This window comes from Equus quagga, chromosome 4 (genome assembly GCF_021613505.1).
Source record: "Equus quagga isolate Etosha38 chromosome 4, UCLA_HA_Equagga_1.0, whole genome shotgun sequence".
NCBI lineage: Eukaryota > Metazoa > Chordata > Mammalia > Perissodactyla > Equidae > Equus > Equus quagga.
In genome coordinates, this window is record NC_060270.1 from 79,883,925 (window position 1) to 79,907,225 (window position 23,301).

At 36.1% G+C, this 23,301-nt stretch overlaps 1 protein-coding gene across 11 annotated transcripts in view; it reads left to right on the forward strand.

Moving 5' to 3' along the window:
* R3HDM1 (R3H domain containing 1) overlaps positions 1–23,301 on the forward strand; it is a 180,952-nt gene that overhangs the window by 75,921 nt on the left and 81,730 nt on the right. For 5 of the 11 annotated variants that reach the window (XM_046659030.1, XM_046659032.1, XM_046659034.1 and 2 more), the window contains exons 4-9: positions 6,196–6,237; positions 6,706–6,795; positions 11,090–11,204; positions 12,235–12,313; positions 19,170–19,229; positions 19,313–19,453. In XM_046659030.1, coding sequence (XP_046514986.1) covers positions 6,196–6,237; positions 6,706–6,795; positions 11,090–11,204; positions 12,235–12,313; positions 19,170–19,229; positions 19,313–19,453 — 527 coding nt within the window. Of the gene's footprint in view, positions 1–6,195; positions 6,238–6,705; positions 6,796–11,086; positions 11,205–12,234; positions 12,314–19,169; positions 19,230–19,312; positions 19,454–21,534; positions 21,662–23,301 lie in introns of those variants that run through there. The other 6 variants (XM_046659033.1, XM_046659038.1, XM_046659037.1 and 3 more) reach the window with 5 other exon arrangements.

Here is a 23,301-nt window from a genome sequence, read left to right on the forward strand (position 1 = left end):
AGAAGCAGATGATCTTGCTTCTGACGTACCATCAGAAGGTCAGTGGTAGCCTAACGCTCATTCACCTCATTTCATTTCATCACATAGACGTTTTATCTTGTAACATCACAAAAAGAAGGGTGAGTACAGTACAGTAAGATATTTTGAAAGAGAAACCACATTCACATAACTTTTATTACAGTATATTGTTGTAATTGTTCTATTTTTATAATTGTTATAATTGTTCTATTATTAGCTATTGTAATTAATCTCTTGGTGTGCCTAATTTATAAATTAAACTTTTATCATAAGTATGTATGTATAGGAAAAAACATAATATATATAGGATCCGATACTATCTAGTTTCAGGCATCCACTGGGGGTCTTGGAACATATCCCCTATGGATAAGGGGGAACTATTATGTACAGAAATTAACACAAAATGGATCAAAGACCTAAACAGAAGAGCTAAAACGGTAAAACTCTTAGAAGAAAACATAGGTGAAAAGCTTTGTGACATTGGATTTGGAAATGATCTCTTAGATATGATGCCAGGGGGGCTTTCTCCATCGCCAGCCCCACCTCCAAGACACCTCCAGCACCCAGGGATACCTGCTGCAACCTGCACACTCAAAAGGGAAGGGGCCTCAGAGCTGGAGCTGCCAGCCCCATTTAAAGTTGACAACTTTAAGGAGGGCAAAGGGTGAAGACTGCAAAACCACAAAACAGACTGAAGAAGGTGTGAGGTGAGTCTCCCACGATTCTGCATCTCAACAAGCTCCCAGCTAATGCCATTGTTGCTGGTCAACAGGCTGTGGGCAGTACTTTGAGCAATGAGAATGTAAGATACCTAAGAGAAAAGCAACAACACTGATGAAGGAAAACAACCATTAAGCTGTGGAAGCTATCCTAATCAAATGATTAGTGAAGCTGGGCTCCCTGCCCTTTGGGCATCTTCCAAGACCACAGGCCCTCTGTGATGTGCCCAGCAGAAACACACAGCTAGAGCAGTGACACACTGATCCTGGCCCTGCAGACAATGGGAGGAAAGCCACTGGGCCAGTTCACTTATACCAGAGAAAGAATGTAGCATTTCTAAGGAAAGAATCAATGCTGAGGTCTGAGGCAAGACTATCAGGGGGCTCCACGTTCCGCACCCAGCCCCTGAGAACTGACAGTGTGCGTTTGGGCTCAGGGTGGGTGGGTTTTCATTTGAAAACCATGAACATCTGTGGAGGTTATTATCACTACCACTAACCTTCATGAACTTGAGGAAGAAATGCCCTGGAGGAGAGATGCCCTTTGTTAATCCCATCTGATGACATTTCTTCCAAAAAAGATCCTGACTTGGCAAGAGGAACTCAGGATAATGACCAGCTGTTTTGGAGTTAGAATCATAGAACTCAGAGTCACAGCTAAAAGGTTTCCAAAGTTGATCTGAGCAACCCTTGCATTTTTCAGTGACCTATGCCCATGTAAATGAATTGCCAGGTCACCTGGAGAGCCAGTGGCACAGCCAGGACTCAGCTCTAGCCATCTTAGCTCCATATGCTTTTTCTGGAGTACCGTGCTGCCTCAATCATAACCTTTCCCAGCTTCATTTGGGCCCACCTACCATAAAAGCGGCATCTGTATTTTAATGCATTTTACAGTGAACTCAAATTCTTTTTGCTGGATCTTGTAGATGCTACAATGTTTGCTGAAATGAGGACTCCAAGGAGCAACCCTGTCCAGAGTTGGAACTTGCTTCCTAAATTGTGAGACTTGGATGATGAGAGTGAGATAAGACAGCCAGCTTGATCTCAAGATGGGTGGATTTTGAAAGGGTGAAATAAAATGCTAAACACACACACACATAAACCATCAGTTGGCTGAGGAAGATACTCAGTGTGCCCTGAACTGCCATGCTTTCTTTGCTGAGAGGCTCCACTATTCTAGGAGAGGTGCTAGCACAAATGTTTCCACCCTGCACAGGATTGTGGTCACTTGAAGTGAGATGGATCTTGTACAAATAAGACAGATGTTCAGTCAGATGTATCAGAAGACCATGGACACAGTAATTGCAAGTGACATGAGTGAAGGTTACCATAGGCGGCTTCTGGCCATTGTGGGCTAGTGGCAGGGATTTTTTTCAATGAATGAAGCTGTTTAAAGTTGGTCCTTCAAAGCAATGGCTGACCTGCATGCAGCAGTATCAGTCATCACCTAACCAAACCTTTTTACTAAGGACTGTGTCAAGGTGATGTGCTTGGTTTGCACATGTGATTATTGCTGTATTTCCAATGTTATTTTTTCTCTATACACAATCAGTGCAAAGCCATATCACAATGATGTTGTAATAATGTAATGTTTATAAAGCATAATTCTTACTGCTCTTACTGTAATCAGTATACCAAATTGAATAACCCAGCAATCTCTAGAAAAGTATGGGGGGCATAGGACAAAAACTTTATGACATTGGATTTAGCAGTGATTTCTTAGATATGACACCAAAGGCACAGGTAATGAAAGAAAAAGTGGACAAATTGGACTTCATGAAAATTAAAAAATGATGTGCATCAAAAGACACTATCAACAGTGAAAAGGCAACCCATAGAATAGGAGAAAATATTTGTAAATCATATATCTGATAAGAGTTTAATAACCAGATATTGAGAACACCTAAAACACAACAGCAACAAAAAATAATTCAAAAACAGGCAAAAGACTTGAATAGACATTTCTCCGAAGAAGATATAGGAATGGCCAATAAGTTCATGAAAAGATACTCAGCATTACAAATCATTCGGGAAAAGTAAATCAAAACTACAATGAGATACCACCTCACCCCCATTAGGGTGGCTACTGTCAAAAAACAGAAAACAAGTGTTGGCAAGGATGTGGAGAAATTGGAACCCTTGTACACTGTTGGTGGGAATTTAAAATGGTACAGCCACTGTGGAAATCAGTATGGCAGTTCTTCAAAAAATTAAAAATAGAATTACCATATGATCTTGCAGTTCCACTTCTGGGTATATTCCCAAAAGCATTCAAAGCAGGATCTCAGAGAGATGTTTGTACACCCATCTTGATAGCAGCATTATTCACAATAGCCAAAAGTTGGAAACAACCCAAATGTCCGTCAACAGATGAATAGATTTTAAAAATGTGGTATATACAGACAACGGATTATTATTCAGTCCTAGAAAGGAAGGAAATTCTGACACATGCTAGAACAGGATAAACCTTGAGGACATTAGGCTAAGTGAAATAAGCCAGTCACAAAAAGACAATAGTGTATGATTCCACTTATTTGAGGTACTTAGAGTAGTCAAAATCATAGAGACAGAAAGAGTAGTGGTTGCTGAAGGTTTGAGGGGAGAGGAGAATGGAGAATTATGTTTCGTGAGTATGGCGTTTCAGTTTTACAAGATGAGAAGACTTATGGATATGGATAATGGTGATGGTTGTACAACATTATGAATGTATTTAGTACTACTGAGCTGTACACTTAAAAATAGTTAAGATGGTAAATTTTATGTTATGTGTATTTTTCCGCAATAAAAAAATTGGGAAAAAGTGGAAGGCATGCTTTAAAAAATCCATTTTAAAAATAATTTTACTCCTGTTTAAAGCCAAATCTGGCTGCCGAACTGATACCAAAAATATAAAACAAAGGCTATCTACTTTAATAAAAATAACTTGTTGGGGCCGGCCCCGTGGCCAAGTGGTTGGGTTCGTGCACTCCACTTCGGCAGCCCAGGGTTTTGCCCATTCAGATCCTGGGCGGAAACATGGCACTGCTCATCAAGCCACGCTCAGGCAGTGTCCCATGTGGCACAACCAGAAGGGCCTACAGCTAGAATATGCAACTATGTATTGGGGGGCTTTGGGGAGAAGAAGACAAAAAAAAGAAAGAAGATTGGTAACAGATGTTAGCTCAGGTGCCAATCTTTAAAAGAAAAAACTTATTTTCTGTTTTGTGGTGATTGTGTGCATGTATGTGTGGCAGATTTTCTAGTATATATTATGTAATTTCAGTTCTTTGCTATTTTAAGTTAAATAAGTGATTTTTACTGAATAATGCCCATTTGGCAGTTTATAGTATACTCGTGTAGTAGTGCATTAGTTTTCTTTTGCTGCTTAGCTTATTACCACAAACTTACATGCTTAAAACACCCAATTATCGACTCACAGTTCTGTAGATTAGAAGTTAGGGTAGGCTCAGCTGAGTTCTCTGTTTAGGGTTTCACAAGGCTGAAATCAAAGATGTTGACCGGGCAGGGCCCTTACCTGAAGACTCTGGGGAAGAATTTGCTTCCACGCTCATTCCATTTTTTGGCAGAACTCAGTTCCTTGCACAGTAGGTCTGAGGTCCACGTTTCCTGGCTGACTCTTGGCCAGTGGCCACTCTGTTCCCAGAGGCTCTGCAGTTCTTCTCACACAGTCCCTCCATCTTCAAAGCCAGCAATGGTGTGACAGGTCCTTCTCACCCTTTGAATCTGACTTGCCCTTCTCAGCTTTTCAGGGGCTCGCTTGCTTAGGTCAGACCCAGCTGAATTATCTCTGTATCTTAAGATCAACTGACTTGGGACTTTAATTACATCTGCAAAATCTCTTCACAACCTTACTGTAGATTAATGTTTGATTAAATAACCAGAGAATGGGAATGTCGGGAGGCCAACTTTAGAATTCTGTCTACCACAAGTAGTATTTGATCCACAGCAAAAGGGTTTTTTATTGGTGTGATGTTAAGTTTTTTTAGTAGAAAGTTTTCTACCCTTGACACTTAACAGTCGTAACGGATTAAAGCAGAGGACAGGAGTAAGTCACAAATTCTTTTTCCTTCTGCCGCCTTAGAATTCATTTATTCATGTGCATTTTGCTGGTATTCATCTATGGATTTTCCCCCACTTTTTTTTCTTGTAAGCCCTTACTCTGTGTAGCATATTTCTTTTAATTCTATTTTCAGATGTGAGTTACAGTCAGAAATCCTTTTGAACAAATTAGAGAAGAGCGTAAATAGAAACAGAAGAGACAGTACCAACATGCAGAAGCTCTCTTAGGCAGCCCTGCCATGTGTGCATGTGTGTATGTGTGCGTATATATGCTGTTTTGTTCTCTATAAGAAATGGAAACTCACTTTTCTATTTTCCCTTTGTGGTTTTTACTTATATTTTGTAGTATGGGTAACCCACAGTCGAAATCCCAAGAGTACAGTGCTTCTTATCTCAAGAACTTTGGGCTTATAATGGGGGATAGGACACACTGGTGCTGCAGATTCTCGTTTCTGTTGGTTCTGAAAGGAAGGCCTTTTTGATGTTAGAATGAAATGGAGGCTTTTTTCCATATGTGAAGCATACTTATCTAGGTATTAAGGATTTTTTTTTCTATTTTATGTTTGATACCAAACTGGCTCCCTGGTTGTAATGAGTGTAAATGATAGATACCTGGACCTTGTAATGTTCAGGGTTGGAGTTAGAGAGGTAGATTAGAAGGAGGTGAGAGGAAGGAAAACATGTTTAAAAGCTCTGTGGCTCTGGTTCACGGGCACTTCAGCTTCTTTTCCAAACCAATGCTTGGTATCAGAAACTAGAGCTGGTTGCCCGAGTGGGTTCCTCAAACATGTGATTGATGATGTGGCAGTTGTACTGAACATGTGTTGGAACTTTGCCTTCTTTTCTTCATTTCTGCTTCATTGCCTTATCCTAGACCAGGCAAATAGGATTCTGTCACTAATAAACTGGTGATGTATTTCATACAGTGCTGAAAAGCCTCAGTAGATAGGTGGCTGCACTCTGAGTCAATGTGATGTGAAACATTCTCCTTAGTAAGCTTGGAACTGAGCACAGCTGCTTAAAATTCCTCAGGTTTTTTATGGGGTTCCCCCCCCCCAACCTTGGCTAAAGTATAATATATTATAAAATACTGAAGAAGTATATTTTATTTTGCTACTATCTAAAAAGTTAACTTACAAATTCTATTTAGCTCAATTTACACAAAAATTGTTTCCATTTGCTCACTTAAAGGAAATGCCAACCCACAGAAGGATTTTAAGAAATCTTCTACAAGTGTGCTTCTGGGAGGAATCAGTACTTTTTTCCTTGAATCCAACTTTGATTTCCTCATTTTCCATTCTTTGTGGAGTTAGTTTCTCTGTGGTCTAGGATTATGAATTAAGAAGCAAACATTCTGTTTCAGCATGAAATTTAATGCAAATCTTTCTTGTGTATTCAGCGGCCATTGCAGCCATTTGGACAGACAGGAAAGAGGTCTAAGGTATAGTAAATATTTTGTGCTGGCATGCCAAGGGCCTCCTTCATGCTTGACGAATCCTTGTTTTCATATGGCGCTGCATTCAGTTTAGTTTTGTCATGTTTTGTTTGGGGCAGAAAGCTTATTTTGTTTTATTTGGGGTTTTTGTCTTGCCTAGTTGCTTTTGTGCATTGCTTTTATATCTTTAATGGTTCTTTATCTATAGAGAATGGCTTTCTCACCATTCTTTGGGTTTTGAAATTGGGATTATTCTCATTCTTGCTATTGCTATAATTTTCAAAAGTGCAGTTGTTTGTTTCCCCCCTAACAAAGGATTTTACTGGTTTTTAATGATATATTTAACTTGCACATTTCACCTCCATCTCTACGTGGCAGAAACTGCTCATAAAGGAACTTAAGAAACTCTAGGGGGCTTTTGTGAATGCCCTAGATTTGTGAAATATAGTGTTAATTTTAAATACTTTTCTCTAGTCAAGCTCAAAGTTAAAGCTAGTTCGGAGCCTTGCAGTATGTGAAGAATCTCCACCACCCCCTACAGCAGAGATATCACAGGAGAACCAGGTAAAAAAACAAAAACAAAAATAAATTATTTAAAGACATGGTGGAATAACCTGCTTCCTGGACGATATTTTTTCATAAGGTTAAATAAAAGTTGTATATGCATGTACGTGTGTTATGTTTGTTTTTACTAAGTGAAACTGATTTGAGAGTACTTGCCACCCACGATACAGATGTGAGAAAACCTTGTTACTTCAATCAAAGTCTTAGTGCAGTGATTTATCTCTGGAAATACTTAGGGATCACATAATTAACTGGGAATGTGGCTTTAAGGGAATTACAAATTATTATGGAAAAGTTATAAAATAATTAAAGTAATACTTCCAGTTAATGTAATTGTGATGAAATTTACCCTTTTGATTTTGGCCTTTAGAAATTTGTCAAACACGCTTGTGTGTGAAGAAGAGACTACCTAAACTTCTGCTTGATTTAACCTTTCTTAACCTGAGTGCATGGTGAAGCCAGTTTTCATGTGAGCTTGGCTCTGATATTCTCTAATACTTCTGATTCCTCTTCTCTCTATGCTTGTAAAATGTAGAACTACTGAGGTTCAAATAAACAGTTCAGTTTGTCTTTTATATTCTTTTTAATGCTATGACTCTTCCATTAATTTCAGCTGTGGATTGATCTTTGTCTTATGTTACATTTGGACACTTGTACATAAATATTTTTGGACCCTCTCCCAATGTTTATCAGTGTGATAACTTGAGCTGTTAGAGACTTATTCTACTTTTTAAGTTTCAGCACCCTAAAAATCCCCCCGTATCCCAACAATTCATTTCCAAAGATTTGAGACAGCTTTGTGGTTATTTAAGAAGCCATGACTGAAAAAGGGGCGGGGGGGAGCCATGACAGGTTGTATGTCTTTTTTTTTAAATAAATTCCAGTTGTACATTTATTGATGCAAGCAAAGACTTTATGCTTTGCCTTCATTTAGAAGATGATGCTCTCAAAAGCCTACTATAGATACTGAAGATAATTGTCGCATATTTAGAATACGTTCTGTTTTTATAGTTCTACCCCTCTTTGTTTCTAAAATGGAAGAAAAGGAAGGTTTTTAAAATAGATTATTTATTGTCAATGAAAAATACTTTAAAAATCACAAATTTCCTTTGAAATTTGTTCGAGTGTCAGGATCACAGCGTTCAAAATTTATTTGTGATTTTTATTTAAAATTTAACTACATAAATAGAAGATAACTATGTATTCCATAAAGTAGATATCTTTTAGCAATAAAATAACAGACTTTCTAGCAGAAAACAGAAATAGAGTGAAAGTATTTTAGTAAGAACTGTTACCTGGAGAACATTTTCAAATGTTAACCTTTGGCTTTTGCACTGTTGTTGATAAGGCTGAAGAGTTATGATACACTGAAAATAATTCAATAAAATTGTTTTTTAAAATAGCAGTTTTAAAATGTTCTTTTGTACAAATCAGAGTAAAGAATACGTCTGTTCAAGATGGAGTGGTGGGCAGTGTCATGTTTTTTGAAAACTCATTTCTTCCTTCTGTTGACCAAAATGTTACACCGTCTTAGCCTCATGGAATAATTAGTCCAAGGAGATTGAGGAAATGAGAAGGATGAGATATTCATAAGGCTGTTAATCCAGAAAAAGTGCATTCTTTTTGAGAAAGACTGTAACATGATCGTTAGTTTTATTCAGTACATTTTACCTATCTGAAAAATATTCGGGGAGGGAATTCTTATACTACTACATAAATTTGGCTAGTGAAATTTATATGAGAAAAAAATTAATATCAAGAGTGTTGTATATTAATGTATATATTATTTGTCACAGATAACGGTTTCTGTGTTTATAGTTCAAAAAGCTGGGTTATAGCATATGGGTAATGAATAAGGTCGTTATGTCAGAATTCAGTTATTCCACTTAAAACCTTCTTTCTCAACTTCTCTTGGATACAATAAATTTTTTCTTTTGGGATAATGACCTGTTATTACCCTCTCTGAACAAAAGATGTTCCTTTTAGTAGAAAGTATTTTTCTAAGCCTCGAGTTAACTAAATTGCACCTGAATGAGAATTGGAAAGTAAATTATCTCTCATGAAATGTGCTAGTATCTAATCCTTGATGGTGAGAGTCTTTCCAACTAATAATGCTTGCTTCAGAATGTGATTTTGAAGGAATTAATCTGAAATAAAACTCATTATTCAAAAGGTTGAGAGGCAATTAAAAGAGAGATGTCACTTGTGTCTGATGAGAGCTTAGAAGAGGGAAGTGACCTCAATAACAGATGTCAATAACAGAGTGAAGAGTAAAGGAATTACAGCTTCCTATGGAGATGTTGCTATCATTCCAGTTATTTATAGTCAGAAGAGTTCATGTATAAGGACTTCAGCATTTAAAATATGTCTCCTTTATTTGCTACTGAAAACGAGGCCCCAGTACCAACCGAAGACAGGCCTCAGGACATTAAGCCTAGATTTTTAAATACAGTTCATCTTGATAAAATAGCTTAATATCTGTAATTAAAATGTGTGGCTTTAGGAGGAGAATTTAAGAATGAAATCGATAGTCACTTGAAATGCCTTTTAGTGGAAGTCTAAATGTGAAATCTCTTCTTCGAACCTGGATTTCATAGAGTATCCTTGAGTAAGAGGAGTAGAAGCTGTAAGTCAGGAAAACTTCGAAGTATTCCACTTCTGAAACAGTTCTGTGATTCATTTTTAGATATCTGTTTTACAGTTATCTAAAATAACTGTAAGGATTAGAAAATGAGTCATAATAAGAAAAATGACTTACCAGTTGATGAGAGTATGAAGTTGATGAATGTATGAAGTTTGGTAAGCAAGACAAAGGAGGGCTTAAAGCAAATTTCATCAATTTAGCGAACATTGCCAGTGCCTAGCTTTTGCCCTGTATTATGAGCACACATTTGAACTGAGATGGAAGCAGAATTGGAAAGAGATAAAAATAGGAGTCAGCAGCCCTCTAGGAAAAATATATATATATTTGATCTGAAATTCTTCCGCCAAGTACTATTTCAGAAAAAATTATGTGGGGTAAAAATGTTTAATAGAAATATTGGTGGCTGCAAGTTTAAGAATACCGAAATTTATAACTCCTTTGATATTGATTTATTGAACCTACTGCCATCACCAGTGATCACCTGGAAAAGTAAAGTAATTGTCTAATAGTTTTTCATCACTAAAGAACAACAATAAAATTTAGTCTAAAAATAGGCTACACTTTATCTTAGTAGAAATGGTCTGAAAGTTATTCTGCCTTTCTTTATAGCTTTGCCTAAATAACAGAGCTACATGATTTTTACCTTTTTGGGCTCTATGAATTAATTTCCAGTAGTTCCTTTGGGTTCCGAAATGCATGTTAATAAAATTGTTGTAAAAATGAAATGTAGAATTAGTTTTCCTTTTCAGTCTTGTAGGATATGGTTACTTTACATTTAAATATTACGTATAAGGAAGGAAAACAATCTTGTTTGAAATCTTTCTAAAACAAATTTGTGGCGATTGAGAGAGGAACAGTGATATATAAATCTAAAATGGGAAATAATCAGGGTCGGGCCCAGTGGCGTAGCAGTTAAGGTTCCCACGCGCCGTTTCAGCAGCCCAGGGTTTGCCGGTTCCAATCCTGGGTGAGGATCTAGCACTGCTTATCAAGCCATGCTGTGGCAGGTGTCCCATATATAAAGTAGAGGAAGATGGGCACAGATGTTAGCTCAGGGCTAATGTTCCTTGAAAAAATAAATGAATGAATGAATGAATGAATAGATAAGTAAAAATAAAAATAGGAAATAATCAAAGCCATGTGGATTTGGTTTTGGAAAAGTTGTGCTTGAAGTTTTGGATAGGAAAAGAATAGGGGAATATGAGATTATAATGAATACTCAAAAAAGTATTTTTTATTAAGTGTTGACACACACATTCCTCTTGTCATGATTGATGCATCATGCTTTTGTTTGACTGAGGCATCTCCATTGCAAAAATAGGTTAAGGTCCTTGGTTCTGGTCCTCCAGAGGTTTTACAAGTAGATACATTTAAACTATTATAAAAAGCATTTATTTTATCTGAAAAATTTTTCGGGATATGTTTTGTTCGATATAGTCAACTCAAAACATTAATTTTAACATTTCTTACCAAGGCTTTGATAAAAGTGGTAAAAATATTTTTAAGTTACTCTAGTTTGAAGAATCTTATTGAATAAAATAAAAATCTTTCTCCTTTTTTCTCCATGTGTTACTCAAAAAATAACAAATATGTGGTATTAACTGAATCACTTTGTATTTTCATTTAATAACTGATTGTACCTTTCAACAGGAGAAAATTCAGATCCAGTTAACACAATCATTTGAAAAAGAGGAGAAGCCCTCAAAAGATGAAGCAGAAAAAGAAAAAGCCAGTGATAAGTTGCCCAGAAAAATGTTATCAAGAGGTTTGCAATTTATTTGTTTTTTAAACAAAATTTTCGTTTCATCGTCGATAATTCCATCTTTTACACCTTGAATAATTATATATACTATATCTGTATTAAAAAATGATACAGAATAGACTGAAGGGACAAGATAGTACTTGCTCATCTAGGCAAAATGATGCAAGATTTCTGAACATCAGTAAGATGCTTTAGCCAAAAAACTGCGATACATGCCAGAGTCGCTGAGGAAGATAACTGTCTTCATCTCTTATTGGTCTGTCACTCCTATTGAAATAATGGAATCACTATAATTTGAATATTGATTCCACTAAAAATATTAGTCTTCTCTAATTCCTTATGATACGAAGAGCTGATGCCAAAATATTCAGTATCCTGTAAGAATATTCCTAGAAACCCAGAATGTTTATCTTTTATAATAAATTTTAAGGGACTTCACCTTCATCTAGCATTGCAAGCCTATAAAAATGCTTTTTAATTTATAAACCCAGTTATGTTAACCAGTATTATGAACATCAGAAAGATAATACATTTGAGGGGAAGAAATAAACATGAATATGGAAAAATATTTTTGAAAGCAAGCCTTAGGTGATAGACGTGATCAAATCTAATTAAATAAATAATCTCTCAGAACTAAAATTTCTATCTGCCTCCAAATTATAGCCTCCACTTATATTCGTAACTGAACTAAGCTGTTAATTTTTCACTTAAGGAGGCATTTTTGAGCATGAGGATTATGGTGAGTATATAAAAGAATGCTTAAAGAATTCAGAGTAACTTAAATTGGCACATTTGAGAGTTTTTCTTTTTAATGTGCACGTATATGCAGTTATATAAACCCATGTCATGCTCGTTATATGGGAGTAGAAAAATTGTGGTCATCTGAGTTCATCATCAATTCCCTTTTCCTACTTTGTTAGTTTTTTTCAATGTGGGACATCTCATTTTATTTAAGATATGCATCATGTGTAAAAGGGAAAGGGATTTGTTTTCAAACAACTTTATACTGGGTTTTTGTGTTGTTGTTTTTTAGATTCCAGTCAAGAATACACTGATTCAACTGGCATAGATCTACATGAATTTTTAGTAAATACATTAAAAAACAATCCCAGGTAAAAATTAAATTTATAAGGTTTACCTTGCTTCTAGAGTACCGTAGTTTTGCTTTATATGTTTTTATTACTGAGTTAGGATACTAGAATAAGATTGCAATATTTGAAGTACACAGAAACATTTTAGTTTCTTAGGGCTAAGATGTTGTTGGTCTATATGCACATGTATAAATATCTTTTTGCATTGTGTATGTCGCCATGATATAAAAATAATTCGTACTCTCTGTAGGAATTTTGGGAAATACAGAATCACCAAAATATTTTGACTTTTAATTGAGATAGATATCATTGATAATGAAAGTAAGAGAAAAACGTATCTCATGATAATACACTCAACCAAATAAGAACATGGCGTATTCGTTTATAACAAGTTTTTGAACTTAGTTAAATGCAGAATTTTTGTTCCTTCTTGCTTAGTTTATAAACCTTCAACCCAAAGATTTTTAAGGTGCTTATTTGAGTCACTACTTTAACTAATTGTGAAATCCTTTGTGTTGCCCGGGTGCTAGATAGATTTTAACTTTTTGGCAAGTCATTGGCACCTTTGAGGCATTCTCCCCACCAGAAGGCTTATCCACAAAATATCTGACCAGTACTTTCATGGAGTAGAAGACTCCAAGGTCAAGAACTCTCCTAGATGTTAGCCTCCCAGAGCGCTGATTATTTTACGTACATTGAAATAAAAATAAAAATCTCATTGGGTATGTGCCCATAGAAGAAAACGTGAACAGCTCTCTTCAGTCTCTCTGAGGCTTATCACATGCTTCAGGATAGACCTTTGTTTTCATTCAAGATTTACTGTGTTCAGTCCCATCTTGATTTTCTTTTTTACATTTGACGTAAACCCCAAAAGGATAACCACCAAAATGAAAAGTGTTCTCCTTGTAATAGAAGCTAAAGGAGTATATGTATATGGTTGAGGAAGAAGACAGTCAACTCTGCATGACTTTCCTTGAGCATCTAGCATATGCTAAGCGTTGTGCTAAACATTGTAGATATGAAGATGAACAAGATATAATCTTTAACCCTAAAATATTCACTGTCTCTGTGCTAGAAAAACACACAATATATAATTAAAATAGAATAGATGTTGTAAAAGAAATTTTGCAAGGTGCTATCAAAACACTGAAAGGATTTGGGAGAGCTTCACTGAAAAGGTAATGCTTGAGCTGAGTCTTGAATTCAGAGTGCTTTAAATGGTAACTGTCCATACAGAGAAGCATGAGAAAGGCATTCTAGATAGAGACAAGAGCATTGCCAAGGCATGGTAGTGTGAGAAAAGAAGTGGTATATCCAAGGAAAGACAAGATTGTGCACTTTGGCTCTAGCAGGGAAGTATATGGCATTGATTCTAGAAAGTAGTGAGGAAGGTGTTGGTGAGGTATGAAGACAGATCATATCCAGTTGTCCTCAACCTAGGATAGCACCAACACACTGGGGTGTTGGGTCCCAGTGAGTGTAGAGTACTACTGGAAAGCCAGGGATGCTAAAAAGATCTGTAAGATCAACAATGAAAAATAGTCTTACTTGAAATGCCAGTGGTGCACAATTTGAGAAATACTGAGTATGGTGTGCTAAATTGAAGAATAATTAGAGGATTTTGAATAGGGTAATGCCATAATGGATTTGCATTGTAGAAAGGTTATTTCAGCAGTGAGAGGCCAAGATCATAAGGAAAGAGTGGATAGGAGACCATAGAGAAGAATAGAGAGAAAAGGACACGTTTGAAAGATATTTAGGAAATACCCTGGCAGAACTTGGTGATCATTTGGATATGGAAGGGTAAAGGAGCAATAGAGTAGAAGAAAATAGCTACTAGGTTTCTGGCTGGGCTGACAGATAGTTCCATTAACTGTGAAAGTAAATAAGGGGCAAGCCTGATAGAATAGGGCATGTTGTATCATAAATAAGTATGGTTTTGAGGTGCCTGATGGAAAGCCGGGAGATGAGGTCTGTCCGAAGGTAAAAAGGCTCTGGTTTTCAAGTAAATGAGCCATCCAGATTCAAGAATCATCAGTAGAGGTGAAGCTTGCTATGGGTGAGTTTACCCAGAGAGATGAAATAAATGGCAAGACAAAATTCTATGGAAAGACAGTATTTAAAAGGTAGATGAGAAGAAGAAGAGACTGAGTCCTACAGATATCAGAAGAATCATGAGGGCATTTGTCTTAGAAGTCAGCCAGGGGGGAATAGTTTCATGGAAAATAAAATAACAGGGAGATGAAAATAGAAGTACCAAAAACAATCCATTAGATTGCTAGGAAGTTGCTGGCCATTTTAACAAGCCTCTTCATTTGGTGTAGGATGGTGGGAAGCACAACTTAGTGGGTTGAGGAATAACAGGGAAGGTAGATAATACATAGCCAGTTTAAGTAAAACGAGATAGGATCCTAAACAGGCAGAATTTTTCTTTCTTCTGAATGTGTAGGAGAGACATCAATAAGGACAAAGATTAGAAATCTATTTTTATGCTTTCTAAAATATTTTTCTATTGTGCAGTTCTCTGTTTTCCTCTACAAATGCAGAAGTTTTTAAGTTATCTGCATATGCATTTTTAAAGTGTACAATTTAATAGTTTTTAGTATATTCATAGATCTGTGCAACCAACACTACAGTCAATTTTAGAACTTTTTCATCACCCCAAAAAGAAATCCCGCACTCTTTTGCTGTTACGTTTCTCATCCCCAAGCCCTAATCTAGTTTGGTTCTACTGATTTCCCTGTTTTGGACATCTCATATGAATGAAATCATATATATGTGGTCTTTTGTGACTGGCTTCATTCACTTATCATATTTTCAAGCTTCATCCGTGTTATACCATGTATCAGTACTTTATTCCTTCTGTGTATATGTTTTTATTTAAATTAATATATAGGTGAATAATTAATGTAGTGGCTAATGATAAGTTATTACTAATGTCAGTGTGGATTGGGAAATGTCGCTGATGTTGAATTTTGTGAGAAATCAGATTTGCTTCCTTGATGGCTCAGTGTTCCCTCAATGAAACACACAATTAATTACCAGATGTACGTGTTACGAAATTAGTCAGAAATGTGGCAGATTTCCACTAAAGCTTTCAAGATGTTAAGCAGGTTTATTTTTAGTGCTATAAAATTTAGTCAACCTTTCATTTCAAAATTTTTCTTCATATCGTTACATCTTTAGCTTCTTCTCAGCCCAGTAAATAAACTCACTTCAGATGTTAAATAATACTTTATCTGGAATTCCTGTTTGCAAGAAATATTTTCAGAGGCTACACTAACTACTCATTACTGAATTTAGAACCTAGGAACCTGAAGTTGTTCTTGATAGAGATTACACTCACTGACATGATGTTGTACCCTTTTTTGTGTTGATTTTATACTCATTTTGTGTACATTCCATATGTACTAAAGACATAAGGATAATACGGGTAACTGTATTAAATCTCTAATGGAGGGGAACAACCCCATGGATTAATCCTGGGAATGGATGTTTTTTAAGTTATTTGTTTTGTTCTGGGGAACATTGTGTAATTGCTCTGTGTTTGAAATACTTTCTAAAATTGCTTTTATTAGAGATAAGGTTTAAGTAATTTTATTTCTTATCTATTACGGATATTTGACCAAGATCACATGGAACACTGGGAAGGGGGTGGTCAGATGGAAGTGTTATTGGTTTCTTCTTTTTTCTTTGCCACTGGGTATACTAGCTACACACACTTTCTCTAAAGTTAGTTCTAGTGTAATGACTAGAACACTGATAACTAAAAGATTGTTGCTTCTTCATTTTAACTTTAGGCAGTAGTTTATTGATCTTTTTTTTTCCTGAGGAAGATTGGCCCTGAGCTAACATCTGTTGCCAGTCTTCCTCTATTTTTTGTACATGGAATGCCACCATGGCATGGCTTGAAGAGCAGTGTGTAGGTCCGCACCCAGAATCCGAACCCACAAACCCCGGGCCACCAAAGTGGAGTGCCTGAACTTAACGGCCATGCCACTCCGCCATGCCGGTGGGCCAACCCCTAATTTATTGATCATTTTGATTGAGATCCTTATTTTTATTATTTAATAATAGACAGCATGTATTGGTTCCTTGTAAAGGTTATATAATAACAATTTCAATAAGTGTGATGACTTTTAGGTTCATGTGCTAAACCTTATGCCTTAAGAAAAGTAATTTGTGGATCTCTTAGAGTCCTATATGTAGTGCTTCTATAAAGGATTATTAATTTTTAACTTAGGACCATTACCAAAGTATCTAACTTTGATTATAGATTTGAAAATTCAGAAGCTTGGACTAAGCTATAGTGGATAAAATGCAGGAAGTGTACATCTTAAGAACTTAAGGAAATTATCAGCCTTATTTTTCTAACAAGTTCTACTTTTTAGTAACTAAAAGTTTAGTAAACGAAGCAGGGGAACTTAATTTAAATAAACTGGTCAAGATAATAATAGAAAGTCCTCTGCAATCTATAGATCTACATGTGAAAGTAAGAAAAAAGCCTTAATTTGTATCAATGGCTAGTAAAATTGTTATAATTTGTTTTCTTTCATGGAGACAACAGAAATTTCTTTTTATTGGCAGTACATTCACTGAAGAGCATTTCATATATCGTATGCCTGTTGTTTAGCTCAAAACACAGGAAACCAATTTAAATGCACCATTTCGTGAACGCTGAATAAATTGCCTGCCTCGGATTCCTTTTTTTTTCCTACCATAAGTGTATAAAATGTATCGGGAAAGTTACTGAAAATTATATCATCTCAAGATAAATTGACCCTAAAGAGTTAAAAGAAAAGGAGGTCTTATAGTTAAATAAATAATTTTTTTGCATGGGGGAACCTTATGAAGTAAAAATTCGTTGTCCTCCCCCTAGAATTTAAGGAAAATAAATGTTAAAAGACCTTCTGGATGAAATAATTTGGTTAACTTACTCCATGCAAATATATTTGTTGAGCACCTCTATATAGAGTCCAGATAACTATATAATGATAGTTGTGATAAATACTATTAAAGAAAAGTATAAAAGAAACAAGTTTTAAGAAAGAATATGATAAGTTGTTCCAGGCAAAGGAAAGAGCACGTTCAAGGAACCTGAGAAAGGAAGGGGCTTGGCAAGTACAGAGATAAGCCGAGATGATAAAAGTTTTGTGAGTAAGGGGCAGGAGATGAGGCTAAAGAGGTAGGTAAAGACCCGACCATGCCTGCCTTCTAGGCCACGTTACAGATTGTCAGTTCTAACCTAAGAGCGGTGGGAAACCTGTGATAAATATTTAACCAAGGCAATGATGTGTGGTCACGTGTGTTTTTGAAAGATCTTGGATGCTCCAGGTAGAATAGATGAGGAGGAAAACAAGGGAAGAACAGAGAGAGACAGTATTCTACTATTGGAGTAGTCAAGCTAGAGATCCTGATCGCTTGGATCCAAGGTCGTGGCAGTGGAAATAGAAGAAAAATGGATAGAAGGTAGATAAAATTTGCAGTAGTAATTAAGTGCATAGGAGGGTTAGAAAACGGATTATAATGGGCCAGAAATGCTTCGAGCACAATATACTGGGTGGAAGGTGGTGCCACTTACTGAGATGGGGAAACTAAAGGAGAATCAGGTTTGGGGGCAAAATTGAATGTTGCTAGATTTGTTAAAATGTAATCCTGCTGTTAGCTTTGGGTTTGACATCACCATGTAGGCATGTATTTCTCTTGATTTTTCAACTAATATTTTAAAAAGTATGGTGAAATATTACTCGGTTTTCTGAGACTTCTTTTGCGTAGAGGTAGAGGGAGGATCAAACTCAGGGCTGATGTGTAGACTTGCAGGTGACTTAGGCAGGGGGCACTGTCATCTCTGTTAGAATTGGAGAAGATCTACTTTGGAATTTCTTTGGGAGGGAAACGTTAACCTCTTGGGCTAGTTTTCTTGATCTGTAAAATTTCAGGAATAGGAGTGAATGATCTGTAAAGCTACTTCCAGCTTTAACATTATATGAGTTTTCTTTTTTTTCTCTCATGCACATGAAATTTCCAGTGAGTGCAGGAATACGCTCTTGAGCCGTGTTCTTGGTGTGTGAGCAGGGAGGTCCTTTGGGGAATGCTACCATGAATTTATTACACTCTAAGTGCGTGAAGTAGTAGGACCCTAGTGGTCCAAAGGAGCACATGCAGGTACTCCCTAGAGTCCTTGTTTATTTTACATGTTGGAGGCCTTTGGTTCATTTTGACTTTTATGGGAAAAATTCCCAAAGTGTTAGAAATATATAGTAGCAATTTACGGAATGACTTGAAAGTCTTCTCCTGAGTTAGTTAGTAATGTAGTTCATACTTTTCTTCTATAGTTCTATCTATAGACTAGCATTGGATTCCCATAGGAGTATTCCTGTCGTTGCTGGCATTGCATGTTCTTTAGAGTACTGTTTCTATGGAGTTCAGCATAACAAAATCATGAGCCTAACTAAAGATGTCTGTTTTCCTGCTACCTCTCAGCTTACTGAGTAAGGAAGTAAAGACTAATACGAGGTTATTATCTATTTGCAGAACAGGCTCCAATATAGTGATACTTAGCAGATCAAAATATCTCTCTTTTAAGGATGGCCACAAGTTGATAATTGTTGAAGTTGGGTAATGGTTACATTGAGGTTCATTACACTATTCTCTCTACATTTGTGTATGTGTGAAATTTTCCATAATAAAAAATTTAAATGTTATCTTTCATTCTTTTAGAACATTACTTCTTTAGAAAGCATGTAACTATTCTAGCATCAAGCTTGTGATATTCCTGATGTGTTTTTAGGAAAAGAAATTTAGCAGTATAAATTCAACATTTATGATTATTTCAGTGTTAAGTGTTACATATAAGAGTCTTCATATTTTGTTTCAGGGACAGAATGATGCTGTTGAAATTGGAACAAGAAATTTTAGATTTCATTGGTAATAATGAGTAAGTCCTGATATTTAACAAGAAAACAAATTGTCATCACCGTTCTCCTTGATTTACTAAATTAGTTTTTCTTCTCCTTCTAGGTCTCCACGTAAAAAATTCCCCCCAATGACATCTTACCATAGGATGCTGTTACACAGAGTAGCAGCTTACTTTGGATTAGACCACAACGTTGATCAAAGTGGGAAGTCCGTCATAGTCAACAAAACTAGCAATACAAGAATGTAAGTATACAGAAATGCAGGTATATGTTATTTATATGTGTAATAATACTTTACCTTTCTATAGCACCTTTCTTCTGAGGTTTTCCATGTTTTAGCAGCCTAATTAAGCTTCATAATAACATATGGTCCTATATGATAGGACCAAAAAATACATTTGGCTCACTAGATACAGAGTGCACCTGTCTAGACTGAAGTAAGGCAGATGAATGAGGACTGGTTTTAAAAAACCCTCGAAGGTCATAATATCAGTAATATAACCATTCTCATGGATTTTTAAACTAATATAATTTAGATAGCAATGCCCAACGTCAGGGAAATTTGTTTAAAAAAAAAAAAAAGTGGGGCCGGCCCCGTGGCATAGAGGTTAAGTTCTTGTGCTCCGCTTCAGCAGTCCACGGTTCACAGGTTCCGATCCCAGTCATGGACCTACACACCGCTCATCAAGCCATTGCTGTGGTGGCATCCCACATACAAAACAGGAAGATTGGCACAGATGTTAGCTCAGGACTTATTTTCCTCACCCCAAAAAAAAAAAAAAGGCAAATTCTGACACGCTTACTTTTAATTAATCTATCAGTTTACCATTCTTTCCATCTGTGTTTTTACCCCATTTCTCCCATAAATCTCAAGAAGGTAGGACTGATGGTTAATACAGTATTATCCATAATGTTGTGTCCCCATTCTGGGCTACATAAAATTTGCTGAGGAAAATTATAGGAGGAGACATTTGCTTTAGAAAGTGATAGCGAGGCTGGCCCCATGGCCAAATGGTTAAGTTCACGTGCTCCGCTTCAGTGGCCCGGAGTTTCTCCAGTTCAAATCCTGGGCATGGACATGGCACCACTTGTCAAGCCATGCTGAGGTGACACCCCACATGCCACAACTAGAAGGACCCACAACTAAAAATACACAACTATGTACCAGGGGGCTTTGGGAAAAAAAGGAAAAATAAAATCTTTTTTAAAAAGTGATAGCTTTATAGTGTTAGTAAAATAGATTGTCAGTGCTGGTCTTTGGGAGGCAAAGCCCCAAGGCAGAGGCATCTAAAATTGTAACGTGGACACAGCACCTCTTCTGCCTATTTGTAAAGCTAATCCTAAAGCAGCTTGTTGAGTTCAACTAAAATTTGTACTTTGGTAGGGATTTGCTTATCAAAAGCATTTTCTGTATCAATCTCACACGTGGCAGCAATGCATCTGTGGTAATGAGCTGCAGTCAACTTCAGGTGTCATAAATAATGCTTTTTAGTTCATTATTTTTCTAGCTTTCTTAAGGTAGACTTCTCTCAGGGTCTTATCTATGAACCATTCTGTTTGCGTGGTTATATTGAATTCGCTTATGTCACTTCTATTATAATGGCCCTTACACCTTATAGCTGCCATGTGGTTTGTTCAAACTAAGTTGATTTTCTTCCATTTCAAATAGTATTTTGTCAACTAAATAGATGTATGTATTTTTAAATGGTTGTTGCTACGACTAAACTTAAATTAATGAATATAGATGTCTTTGAACCTTTCCTTAGGGATTAAATTTTACCTGCAAATGTAAATCTGATTTAATTTTCCTCTTTCTGACCTTTAGTCTTTTTAAAATATCCTCATCAATTAGTTTTTTCCCAGTTAGTTATGTCATGGCTGAAGTAGAATAGTGACCATTAAATATTAGCTGGACGGAAGGTGAATTGAGCTCTAAATCATTTAACCAGTACCTTTCAGTGTTACTCGGAGCTGCTGGATACCCAAGCACATGTACATTAGCAGGCATTTTGACTAACATTTTGACTGGTGACTCTCTAAGGTTTTCAATACAGTGTAACCTCAGTTATTTGAATGCTATGGATGTCGCAAAGCTTTAGGGTTCTCTTTATCAAGGTAATCAAAAGTTTAGCTAAACAGATGTTTATGATGTACTTGAAGAATGGATCAATAGCATAATTATAACTAGTCATTTCGGATCATTGAAGTTACACTGTATTCTTATTTTATATCTTCTGGAACATGAAGAAGATTGTAAATCAGAAAACCTTAGAGATCTGCTCCACACTGAATAAAAACAAACTTACGTTTTCCTCATAGGCAGATTACCCGCTCCAGCCTTGAACCAGTAGTGTTGTGGATGTCAACAACCCGGTGCCCACTGGGGTGTCTCAATGGAGCGGGAAGGTGGCGATTGCAGGGCAGTAAATTCAGGCATCTATAAAAGAAAGAGGTAAGACAGTCTTAAGGTTAGCTGAAATGCCTGCCAATGCTATTTGATGTTTGGGAATCCAGCTGCTCTTAGAAAAGTTGCTAGGCCCTTGGTTAAACCTGATAGTTCACTTTGGAACAATAATCTCTCACCCAAGTACAAACTCCTTGAATAAGAAAATGTGACTTTAAACAACTAACAAAAATAGTTGCTATAAGTAAATGGGGCGATCATGTGACAGAAATAACAACATACTGCCGTTGTCAGACTAAATAGACAATCATTCAAACTCCTAAAGAAAGCAGTCTTTTTCTAATCAGTTTGATCATGAAACTATTTTTATTCTTTTTATTTTTCTCTTTAGTTCTGTGTATGGCTTTATGTGGTTATCTACTCTCTGTTTCACTTATCTAAGTATATTTTAACATAGAGATCTACTTCAGCTTACTTAGATAATTTTCATTTTTAAATCTTCTTTTGCATACTTTGAGAGGTAGATACAATACTTTACTAAAAACTCACTATGTTAAAACAAATATTCAGAAGTGTTACTTGAATACCATATGTAATGGAATATCTGGTCAAGATTGCTAAAAATGTCATTATTTGGTTTAGAAACTTCCCTGAGGTATTCATAATTAATATGTGACTGTATAATATATATTTAAACTATATGTAAAAAAAACTACTTAGGGGTTCAATTAGACTTTCTTTATAGCCTGTAAATATGTTTTTTATGTATTGTTTTAAAAGAGTAATTCTAATTTTATAATAGGATGGTATTAAATCACGTGTTGAATGAATTAATTTGTTAAAGCTGAAAGTATATTTAGAAAGTGAAATTTTACATAACTGTGATTTTCCAAGGGCCACAATCTTGTCTGTCTTCTGGATCTCAGTAGATCTTGCCACATTTCCATAGAGGAAAGACCAAGTCAGCCATAAAATATTTTGTTGAGATTTCATAATCATTACCTTAGGTTACAAAATTGACCCTCAAAAAAGAACTTCTCTTTGTTAACTTGCTTCAATGTACCCTGCTGTAATTAAGAATTCTTGGTCACTTGATTGCATCTTGAAGTACTCTCTTAAATCAAATAAAAATATTTGATTACTTTCAATTATATAACATCAAACTGGGTACTCTAGGAGTATAACATAAAATACAGTGCTATACTTTTTTCATTATCCCAGATTTTTTCTTAGACTTAGAGCAATGCAAAGAGACAGTACAGGCTTTGAGTCGTACGTACCGCAGCTCCAGCCATGACTTGGTCATGCACTAGGCCTTTGACCTTGGACAGTTGCTTAAGCCATTTGAACCTCAGTTTTCTTAGTGATATTTGTAATAATACCAAACTTTTACTGAATGTTTACTGTATTAAGTTTTGTTCATCTATTAATTCATTTCATCTCAGAACAACCCCATGAAGTAGGTACACTATAATTACCATTTACAAACGATGAAACTAGGGAATAGAAAGGTTGAGTAACTTGTGCAAATCCTAAAGCAACGAAAGTGGTAAAGCTGAACATTTGAACCTGAGCATTCTGATGCCAGAGCCCACACTGTGTTTCATACGGCCTTTCAATCATAACATGCAGGAGGTAATATTTTCTCATAAAATTATTGTGAGGAGTAAGTGAGATAACGTAACTAT